General features: G+C 33.7%; 1 protein-coding gene across 1 annotated transcript; it reads left to right on the top strand.

Annotated features, from left to right (window-relative positions):
* The first annotated feature begins 5707 nt into the window (after positions 1-5707).
* LOC131631229 (methionine--tRNA ligase, chloroplastic/mitochondrial-like) lies at positions 5708-10823 on the top strand. Its single transcript, XM_058902019.1, has 12 exons — positions 5708-6060; positions 6147-6290; positions 6846-6995; positions 7140-7307; positions 7698-7822; positions 8101-8194; positions 8661-8759; positions 9275-9455; positions 9564-9679; positions 9846-10001; positions 10241-10369; positions 10457-10823. Exons 1-12 carry the CDS (start codon positions 5791-5793, stop codon positions 10628-10630), a joined length of 1806 nt encoding a protein of 601 aa, XP_058758002.1. The 5' UTR covers positions 5708-5790; the 3' UTR covers positions 10631-10823.
* Positions 10824-11229: the final 406 nt, after the last annotated feature.

The raw sequence follows: 11229 nt of genomic DNA, 5'->3' as shown, positions 1-11229 counted from the left end.
CCCCATCAATGTGTGATCACCTGTTAAGAGACGCCTGCAATGCTTTCCCAATTAACTAGTAATAAAGTCCCTAATGCCACGAAAACCCATGTCTCATGCTCATTTTTCTCGAGCTAGCTTCTCCCAGCTTAACCAATGAAATTTCCTTTCCCCGTGCTTTGAACCCCACCAGAATTTAGCCAACATTGCTTCAATCTACTAGAAGCTTGTCTCAGGCAGTTTATAGCAGCTCATTATGTAACTTAGAATCGCCTGGGCCACAACTTTTATTAAGACCTCCTTCCCCGCTCTTGAGAGAAAATTCTCCTTCCAACCTTTAATTTTCTTCCACACCCTCTCAATGACTAGAGCAAAGATATCCCTTTTGAGCTTCCAAACGCAATCGGCAAACCAAAATACTTGGAATGGCTCATCACGGTCTTTACTCATATCCTGTTACAGATCATCTTTTTGTCTTCATAACGAACATTTCGACTAAATGACGCATCCAATTTATCTAAGTTCACCACTTGCCCTGAAGAATGTTGATACTTTTGAAGGATTGCCATGATGTAGTCAGCTTCATTTGAGTTTGCTCGAGTGAAGAGCAAATTGTCATCAGCAAGGAACAAATGAGATATCATTTATCATTTGGGCTTTTCTAGCAACTTGAATCTCGTGAATCCTTTTTCATAAGCCTCTTGCTTCAACAAACTTGAAAGCATACTAATAGACCAAATAAATAAGTAAGGTGAAAAGGGATATTTTTTTACATCATGAAAGCACAACAACTAACCTCATGAATTTTTTTTACATATTAAAAAAACTGTTATGTTATGATGGCTCGAATCTACTGAAGTCGACGATCTTAGTTGTTGCTCCAAGTGTAATTTTGGTGATCTGCTGTGGTATGTGTTCTTGTGTTCTTCTTATCTGTTACTTATGTCCATTATGAGCTTGATGTTTTTGTTACCCCTTTCCTATTTTGAGGCAATTAGGGGGAGATAATGATATGATGATAGGCAAGAAATTTTTTTGCTTCTAAACGGTGTTCGTAAGCTGTCATGTGATGTTGCTGATTATAAGTCAGTGATTTTGGTTGTGATTTAGCTAACATGTTTTTGGTTCCGCTGCACTCTGATGTGGAAGAATGTCCATAAGAATGTGCGTAACATCTTGCATGCTGGCAGGATCTGCTGATGGTTTATTGATTCCTGTGAGGTTCTTATGTTCTGACTCATGTTTGTTGTTTCTTAGCTAATTTTTTGGTGGTGTTTCTATGTCCTTTGTCTCTTCTGAGGAAAATAGGGGGAGAAAAAGAAAAAAATCACACTTCTCTTTGAGGATGGTGTTTAAATATTTGCTTGTGCAATACCTGTAATGCATTCTTGAAGAAACATTTAATTTATGTTTTGCCTAAAAAAAACTAAAGAGTGAGTTTATTATTACAATTGATTGACCAAAGAGCGCGTATTGTAGGAAACTTATTGAACAAGATGTCTTAGACATGTTGCATGACATCCTGACGCGCATATTGCAGGCAACTTATTTCCTTCACAGAATTATAACATTCATTTGTAGTTCACAAACGAAACAATTTCAATTTTTGATTTGTCAACTTCTAAACCTTTCTTAAAAATCTTTTGTTTCAACAACATAATTTTGGGTTAAATATACGAACCCCCTATAATGTTAGCGAGTTTTTGTTTTACCCATGGTAAAGTTTTTTTTAAACCCCCTTATGTTATGTAGATTCCCTCATAGAAACCCATAATATCCAGGTGGCATGGAATATTCAACCATTATTTCACGCGTGGCATTTAGTTTTAATTGTTTTACACACATGTCATTTTAGTGTATTATTTGAAACAACTTAGTTGGCATAATACAATATATATACTTCTCTAATACCCCCTTCAAAAATTAGGGTTCATGTGAAGTTGAAAAATCTATGAAGATGAAGACGAGAGTTGCAACAGTTCAGTACGAAGACGAAAACACATTGTGGCACGCGGTCATAATCAAAGAAGAAGACGAGTATGAAGACATAATTATTGTCATTGAAGCTACTAGTGTATCAGGTAAGTTGATTTATAAACTTCATCAATGGTAATCGTAAATATTTGTGTTACTGGGTTTTATTTTATGTGAAATATGCATTTTTGATATGTGGGTATGATTTATTCACAGGATTTGGAATACTTTTCACCATGGGGGTGAATTCGTTAGGGTTAATCAGGATGAAATCATTTACAAGGGGGTTGACTCGACTGTAACTGGGATTCATGTTAGGAATTGGACAATGGATATCATTGGGAACTTGGTGAGTAGGTTGGGGTATAAGGATGGTAGTTTTAGGTTATGGACAAAAGTCTTAAAAATTCAAGAAGGATATATTTTGTTAAGAAAAGATGATGATGTTGTTGATTATGCTTCATACTTTAGTTCAATGAATATTAATGGAGACTTATTTGTGGAACATTATCTAGGAAACATAGACCTTGGGGATATGGAACCTAATTGTGCTAATGAGGAAAAGGAATTGGATGGGTTAGAAGAGGAGATTGTTGAAGGGTTAGACTGCAGTGAAGATGATAAAGCTACTTCTCTATTTGATGACTTTGAAGAAATAGATGTAACATTTCCTATCAATGAAGATGCAAGCCTTAGTGGGCTTTTGTGTAAGCCTAGTAAGAGTACAAATGAAAATGATTACTACAATGATGAATTGAATAGTTCTGACCCAAATGAGTCTTCCTATAGCTCAAAGCTGCTACAACATGCCTACAAGGAATTCCTACTAATTAGCACCAGCCAATTCCCAGATGATGTAAGCTACTACATCATCATAAGACTCGAACTTGAAGAGCTAAGAGCTATGCTTGGAGTCACAAAAATTTGCATCAAGGAGAAGTGTTGAAATTGCTTCAAATTTCTAGAATATTCATAAATATAATATGTATGAAAATGGTAGAATATACTAGAACTATAATATGTATGAATATGATAGAAGAATCTAGAATTATAAGTGTATGGAAAAGAAAAAAGAACCTATAACTATCATAGTATTAATCTATCATGAGAACTCTAGAAAGAATTAAAGTAATGTAAAAATATTCACCACTATTGAGAGGTTGATGACTTAAGCCTATAAATAGGTAACTGGTATCTTGTAATTCATCATCCAATAAATCAGTGACATAACCTTCTTTCTAAACAATTCTCTAAAATTATCAACTAATCAACTACCAACACTCACTTATTGTAAAAGTTTTGAAGCATATGTTATGAAATGTGTAGAGTTTAGATATTTCAAGAAAGATATTATAGCAAAAACCAATAAAACCAGTAAAAGGGAAAGGACACTACAACTTCTCAATTTTTTTTTTGGTTAAAAGGTAAAGCATTCATTAGATTAAGAGAACAAACCATTACAAATTTCACGAGACACTTGAAAAAGGATATACCCCATCCAAAGTGTAGAGTCAAATCTAAAACGAAAAACTACAAAGTCATAGACGAATTTACACATGGAGTGATCACAAGTTAACATAACATAAACAAACCAGAGGCAGAAACAACAACTAATCATCAAAGCATCCATTCGCTTCCGAACACGATCAATGGAAAAATAGAAAAGAGAAGCCATTGTCTTATCCAAAATCCAATTACGGATGATTTCTTTGATGTGTATTTGCGCATTTCGACTATCATTGGTCTCAATATTGTCCACTTTTATCAACTATTCAGAAATTGATTGATGAGTAGAAGAAAAGTAGACACTGCTGCTCCAGGACACAAAATATTTTTGAGGCTTTTTCTCAAACACCTTGAGTGCAAGCATAAACGCCAAAAGACAAATACACAACATAACAAAAACATAAACAGAAAAATCATAAGCATAAGCCAATAAATGTGACAGAGACAAGGTGTAGAGTATCCATGGAGGTGGTTTTGGAGGAGGACGAATGGTTGTCGACATCAGAGCTGAAACAACTACACAGGATAGAGGTACCTTGACTGTTGTTAACCTTGAGATGTGAAACCAACCACTGCAAAATTCCCTTTTCTTAGTGGTGGTGGCTCTGGTGGTGGCCGCAACAAACAGAAAGAGAAGCTTCACGGTGGTTCTAAGAGGGGGAAGGAAGTAACCGATGAATGAGTTGGTTTGAGAAAGAGCATGTGGTTGTGGTTAAAAGGAGTGGGTAAGGCTCTCAATAGAGCAGGAGGTTACCACCATAAAGGTGGAAAGGAAAGCCACCATAAAGGTGGAAGGTGGTCATCAAACCCTAAAGGGTTAGGGGGAGAAATTTCTAGAGAGAAGAGAGAACATCTCCCTCTAAAAAGTTAATTTTGTTGACTTTTTAATTTTGAATTACAACTTCTGAAGTCTCTGATTTAATTGACCATCAAATTACAATATCCATAAGTAACAAATAATAGAAAAATAAGAATAATACTAACATAAACAAAATTTATAGTATTATATTTCAATTGAATCTCATGCTCAAGTGACATATTTCAGCTAAATCTTATTATTTATAGTATTAGGACTAAGGTGATATTAAAATACCAACACAAATTACCGGCCTTGCATTAAAGATTAAAACTAAAACTCAACATTGCGGGTTGATATATTTAACCTTTTATTTTATTTAAATGCCAATTTTAAAAAAAAACATACTATCTCCGTCCTTAATTATTAGACATTTTTTAGTTTTTTTTTTCTTTTTATAAGACCTTCTTCAACTTTTAAAGTGCATTAACTATTTTTTATCAAACATACAAACTTGTACTCCCTCTGTTCCAAATTATAAGTCATTTTACTAAACAAAATTGTCTCAAATTATAAGTCTTTTTACAATCCTAATACATCATTAATAACTTTTTGCCTAATATACCCTCTTCTATTTATTTCCCTTTCTTCTTTCAATTCTTCTAATTTCGTTTTTCAATGTAATTATTAAAGAACAATTTTGTAAAATCATACTCCCTCTGTTCCTTTTTACTTGTCACTTTTTGACATTTTACACAAGAAAGCTAATAATTATTGTTACTTTTTAAACTATAATTTTTCTTTTACCTAGAGTACCCCTATCTTTTAATCATTTTGATATATTTTTTCTCTCTCATAGTAAATAATAGGGATAATTTTGTCAAAATGTAATCATTACTACTTTCAAATTTGAAAATAACAATTAAATAAAAACAATTTTTTTCTTCACAAAAGCGATATTTAAAAAGGAACGGAGGGAGTACATCTTTTCACTTTCTCATAAAACAATAATTATAGTATTTCTTAATTCCCGTAAAATGACCAAAACGTCCTATAATTTGGGAGGGAGGGAGTAATATCCAATCAATTTACTCTATAGAGTCTTATATTTAAGGAGGAAGTTAGTATAAGCCTATAAATATAGAGGTTAAGTGCATGTTTGGTTTAACTTTTGAAATGACCAAAAGGAATTTTAGAGGTGTAAAATTGATTTTAAGTGATTTTTAGATGTTTGGTTGAACAAAAGTATAATTGATTTTGTCTCCATAATTGATTCTACTTGAAACTACAATTTATAACTTCTACCTCCAAAAATTGATTTTAGATAATTTTTACACTGAAATTTATTGTTCAACTCATTTTTAAATAAATGTATTCAAATATAAATCAATTATGTTAAACTCAATTCTACTATAATCAATTATGTCGATCCAAAGATATCCTAAGACACATCCTAAATGTTAGTATTTGGATGAGTCTAATGTTATCTGCAAATAACAGAACACAACTGCAGAAAGAGCAAAAGCTGTTACGAAATGGCAGTGAGAACTCACTTCTCCTTACACAATACACTCTTCCTCTTTAACCCTTCCACTCTTTCGAACCGTTCTACCCTTTCTCATCTCAAACCCAAACCCTATTTCCATTCCCGAAGAGCTTTCTTCTGCAACTGCACCACTTCTACCCCCACTCCCTCCAATGACGAACCTTTTCTCCTCACAACCCCTCTCTACTACGTCAACGCTCCTCCCCATATGGGTAGCGCTTACTCCACCATCGCCGCCGACGCCATTGCTCGCTTCCAGGTACACCCACCCCTCTTTCATTCAATTCGATAACTAGGTTGCGTTTGGATTTTGAAATTTGAAATTGAAAAATTGATTTTTTACAGCGGTTATTGGGAAAGAAAGTGATATTCATTACTGGCACTGATGAACATGGTGAGAAAATTGCAACGGCTGCTATGGCTCAGGGTTCTACTCCACCTGACCATTGTAATCTCATTTCACAAGCTTACAAGACGCTTTGGAAAGATGTAATTTTTCACCCAAGTTTTTCTATTTTATCTATTTTGTCCCTCGAATTTACGAAATAGCAATTTAATTCCTTGATTTGAATAATGTATGTCAATTTAGTTGTTTTTTCAATATTAGCACTATAAAGAGTGGCGAGTAGATCAGATGGAGAAAAGAGAGAAGTCGAACAACTGGAGTTAGAGGAAGACCTAGAGAAATTATAAGAGAAGTTATTAAGAAATATCTCATGATTAACGAATGGTCCTGGATAGAACATTATGACGAAAGTTGATCTTTGTAGCTGACTCCACTTAGTGGGATAAGACTTGATTGTTGTTGTATGCTTGTTTTGATGTAGCAAGAGACTACTTAGGTCAATAATTAGGTCTTTCAATGGTTTTTGTAGATGTTTAGTAAAAAATATTTTTATAGAAGGACAAAATTGATTGATTTTCTTCAATTTAAGGGACTAATTAGTTTGCTATTTCGTAAATTTGAGGACCAAATTGCTCGACCCTTCAAATTTCAAGGACCAAAATTTTGATTGGCTATTTATGGTTTTGTGTTTATTGCAGCTAGATATTTCGTATGACAAGTTCATTAGAACAACTGATAGCAAGCATGAAGCAATTGTAAAGGAATTTTATTCAAGGGTGCTTGCCAATGGTGACATTTACCGAGCTGATTACGAGGGAATTTATTGTGTCAGCTGTGAGGAATATAAGGTTATAGCTCTTAGAATGACAATTTTTTATTTATTTATTTATAAAAGCACTTTGTTTTGAATGGTAAAATTTTGACTGTCTTCCTTTAAGTTTCTCATCTAGTTTCATACTTTAACTTTAAGAATGTATTGCTATTTGGCGTAGGATGAGAAGGAACTGCTTGAGAACAATTGTTGTCCGATCCACCAAAAGCCTTGTGTTTCAAGGAAAGAGGACAATTACTTTTTTGCGCTATCAAAATATCAGAAGTCATTGGAAGAACTTTTGATTAAAAATCCAAGTTTTGTGCAGCCGACTTTCCGTTTGAATGAGGTAAAGGAATATAGAGTTGCTTTTTTTCTCTTATTCGTGTTATATACAAGTTTCCTTTGTTTGTCTGTTACATTTCTCACATACTGCAATTCAAGCAAGCTATTTTAAAACTTATTTTCAGAACTTATTTAACTGCATTCACTAGAGACTATTCAGAACTTATTTAACTGCATTCTGAATTATTTGAGACTATTCAGAATGGAAGAAATTTATATGATTTAAAAAAACACCTTCGTTGGCTTGTTTTAAAAACATCCTTACCCCTGCTTCCTTCCCTCAAAAAAGTGGAATAATGCTTTACGAAGGTGTTCCATGAACTGCATATCGTCTCTTTCAGGAGACTTCAATTGAGTTTTCTTTAAAAATAATATCTTCTATACAAATTTCAAGGTTCAAACCTGGGTCAAAAGTGGACTGAGAGACTTTTCCATTTCCCGAGCATCGGTTGATTGGGGCATACCTGTTCCGAGTGACAAGACTCAGACTATATACGTATGGTTTGATGCTTTACTAGGGTAAGAGCTTTTATTTTATAATAATTTGTGCTTCTCTAACTTTCCCTGTCTCTATTCTACAAGCTTTCAGTTTCTGTTTAACATTTTCGATGTTTGATGGAAATACATTAGTGAAATACATTTAAGTTCAAATCATGCATAATTATTTGTGTGGAAAGTGATTAAGAAAAATTCACACTTCTGCTATATTGTATAATATCTTTCATTGATTGAATTGTCAATTACCTTATCAAGCACTTGATGAATACTTTGTTTTCCTTTTTCTTATATTTGTGCAGCTACATATCAGCACTAGCTGATGACCAGGAACAACCTGATTTGCTACACGCTGTTTCTTCAGGTTGGCCAGCTACACTGCACTTGATTGGTAAGGTATGTTTCTTCTTTTCCCTCCTATTTTTCTTCTTAAAGTTTCTCTCTGTGCAAGCGTGTGTGTCTGTTCTTAACATACATTTTGTCATTTTCCTTTTCTCAACTGTGAAATATACAACTGCTTTACTCTGAACTTGTTAAGTAGAATGATGTCATAATTCCTTTTTATTTTCTTTCTTTTGGCTGCCTTTTTTATCCACTTGTCACAATTTTCTCTCATAGTCGACCCCAACTACTAGGAAAAAAGGCTATCATGTTTGTTCTGTTAGAATTCTTTTCTACTTGGTATTCTCAATCTGGGCACTTGCACCCCTGAATCCATCTTTATTTTTGTGATGGTTTTGTTCAACCCTCTATATTTATGAATCATTGGATTTTCTTTTATGATTATGATTAAAGGAGAAGGCATAAATAATAGCAAAGCATTCAGGTTCGTTATTTCATTAATGATTCTGTTCCTCTGTAGGATATTTTACGTTTCCATGCTGTTTATTGGCCGGCTATGCTAATGTCTGCTGGGCTAAGCCCTCCCAAAATGGTATATGGCCATGGATTCTTGACAAAGGTATTTGTACGAACGTATTTATTATCATATGTTTCTTCTTGTACTAACGTATTTATTAACATATGTTTCTTCTTGAGGTAGCTTGGTAGTAAGTAGTACCTTGACCTTCGTTAAGCTCTGTTTGTTATTTAGAAGAAATGCTTAGTGTCAAATCTGAGCAACGCCAGGGACAGAAATTATACCTCCTCTTTTTTTTTTTTTGTCTTTTGATAACTAGGCCATTTTTTTCCATACTTATGTCTGGTAATGATATTAATAAATTATTGTTTAGTAATGATGAGTTTATTAACATTGAGGTGATGAAAGAAAAAAATAAACTTTAAGAGAAATAATAGTAATTATATTGTTTTGTTAAATTGCATTAATGCTTTACAATAATTTGTTAATAAAAAACGGATCTCAGCAGAAGACCAGAAACTAAATTTGGCCTTTTATGATTAAAGAAAGTTTTATAAATCTGTTTCTTATTTAAATTTTATTTCATGCAGCAATGCTTTTTATTTTGAAAATGTTAGGATGGCATGAAGATGGGCAAGTCACTAGGAAATACGCTTGAGCCAAACGATTTGGTTGGTAAATTTGGGACAGATGCAGTCAGATACTTCTTTCTCAGAGAGGTGGAATTTGGCAATGACGGGGACTATTCAGAGGAACGCTTCATCAATATTGTAAATGCACATCTTGCCAATACAATTGGTACTTTGAGCCTTACTTTCATCGCTTGTAACATTCAGTAACAGCAAATTGGTTAGCTTTAAATTTTTACGATGATTCTAATGCTAACTTTTATATGTATCTTGACAGGAAATCTTCTTAATCGTACTCTAGGACTTCTGAAAAAGAACTGTGAATCAACTCTGGTAGTGGATTCCACTACGGCTGCAGAAGGAAATGCCTTCAAGGACAATGTAGTGAGACTGGTAAAGCCTCTAGGAAACAAATATTATGTAATATCTATATTTTACTTTTAAAGACACCCGTTTGCAGCCGTTTGAGGTTATGCTATCGCTAACTTCGCATATTTAAATACATCTATCCACAGTTGTGCATATGTTGCCGGAGTTTGATCAATATTTACATTTGCAGGTTGATAAAGCTCGTATTCACTATGAAAATCTCGCACTGACATCAGCTTGTGAGGCTGTTCTGGAGATTGGTAATCTTGGTAATTCCTACATGGATGAGCGTGCTCCTTGGTCTCTCTTTAAACAAGGAGACACTGCTTCTGAAGCGGCCGCCAAGGTATTTTCCTCAAACCCCATAGGAGGAAATCATTCATCTACTAAACACTTGTTTCTGTTCTTACAGTAACCAATTTGTTTTTTGTTTTTTTTTTTTCATATAATGTCATCAACAATTGAACTTTGTTTTTTTTTTAACCAAGCATGATAAGCTTAATAAATATGTCACTTATTTTTCGTTTGCATTGAAGATAAGCAAATGACTAAGCAAGAAAATTTTCATTTATGATGTTGGAGCAGGACCTTGTAATTATATTAGAGACGGCGAGAATTATCGCCATTGCACTATCTCCCGTTACTCCGAGCTTGAGTTGGAGAATATACGCACAACTTGGCTATTCCAAGGACCAATTTGATGCAGCAAACTGGGTATCTATCTACTATCTCTCACACATGTGCCCGCGCATACACATAAATTCTGTTATGATGTTTGATTTAAGATGTTTTGTTTTGCAGAGAGACACCAATTGGGGTGGACTTAAGGGCGGCCAGGTCATGGCTCAACCTCAACCAGTGTTTGTTAGGATTGAAAACCAAACTGAAGCGGAAGACAAACCGGTTGCTGTGAGCAAGAAGACTCCGAAAAGTAAAGGGAAGTTGAAACAAGCTCAAGAAGTTGCTGGTGCTTAGATGTTTTACTCTTCTCTGAATTATTTTAGTTTTCACCAACTTGTGTAATGTAAAACTGATTCTTTGCTAATATATGTACACAGGTATTTATATTTTTAGGTACATACATATGCAAGAACGTATTTATGTGCACTATGCATGTGTATGTATATAAATTTGAATGGAAAATTCAATTTCATTTTTTGGAAATAAAGCTAGGGGTTTTTAAGTGAAGCTGAGATGTCAACTACTGCAAATGCGGAGTAAGAATATAGGTGTTAGTGTTTACCACCAAATTAGGTAGAAATAATATATTGAAATTCAAGTGTTATTCATATTACAATAAAATTTCTGATATTAATGTTTCATGGAATAATATTACGGGACTAAAATTGTAATCCGAAGAAGAATTTTATAATTCATATTACAATATAAAAAGTAAGAGTTAATAGTTATTTATTCCTGCAATATAGACGTGTTTTAATTTATCTTTTTTTAAATTTTTTTTTTTTAAATTTTTTTTAAAACATTAAAATTCTAAGTCTTTTGCGCCTCATATGGCAAAAATTACACTCTATAAAAGTTTTTTTTTTATTTAGCACTCTGATTTTTACACGCTT

The sequence above is a fragment of the Vicia villosa genome, unplaced genomic scaffold (assembly GCF_029867415.1).
Source record: "Vicia villosa cultivar HV-30 ecotype Madison, WI unplaced genomic scaffold, Vvil1.0 ctg.000794F_1_1, whole genome shotgun sequence".
NCBI lineage: Eukaryota > Viridiplantae > Streptophyta > Magnoliopsida > Fabales > Fabaceae > Vicia > Vicia villosa.
This window is presented reverse-complemented; position numbering and strand designations above follow the sequence as displayed.

Excerpts from the sequence above, each read along its gene's own strand:
- LOC131631229 (XM_058902019.1), top strand. The coding sequence starts at position 5,791 with ATGGCAGTGAGAACTCACTTCTCCTTACACAATACACTCTTCCTCTTT. Across the intron at positions 7,308-7,697 it reads CGACTTTCCGTTTGAATGAG|GTTCAAACCTGGGTCAAAAG; the intron begins GTAAAGGAATAT and ends ACAAATTTCAAG. Across the intron at positions 8,760-9,274 it reads GCCATGGATTCTTGACAAAG|GATGGCATGAAGATGGGCAA; the intron begins GTATTTGTACGA and ends TGAAAATGTTAG.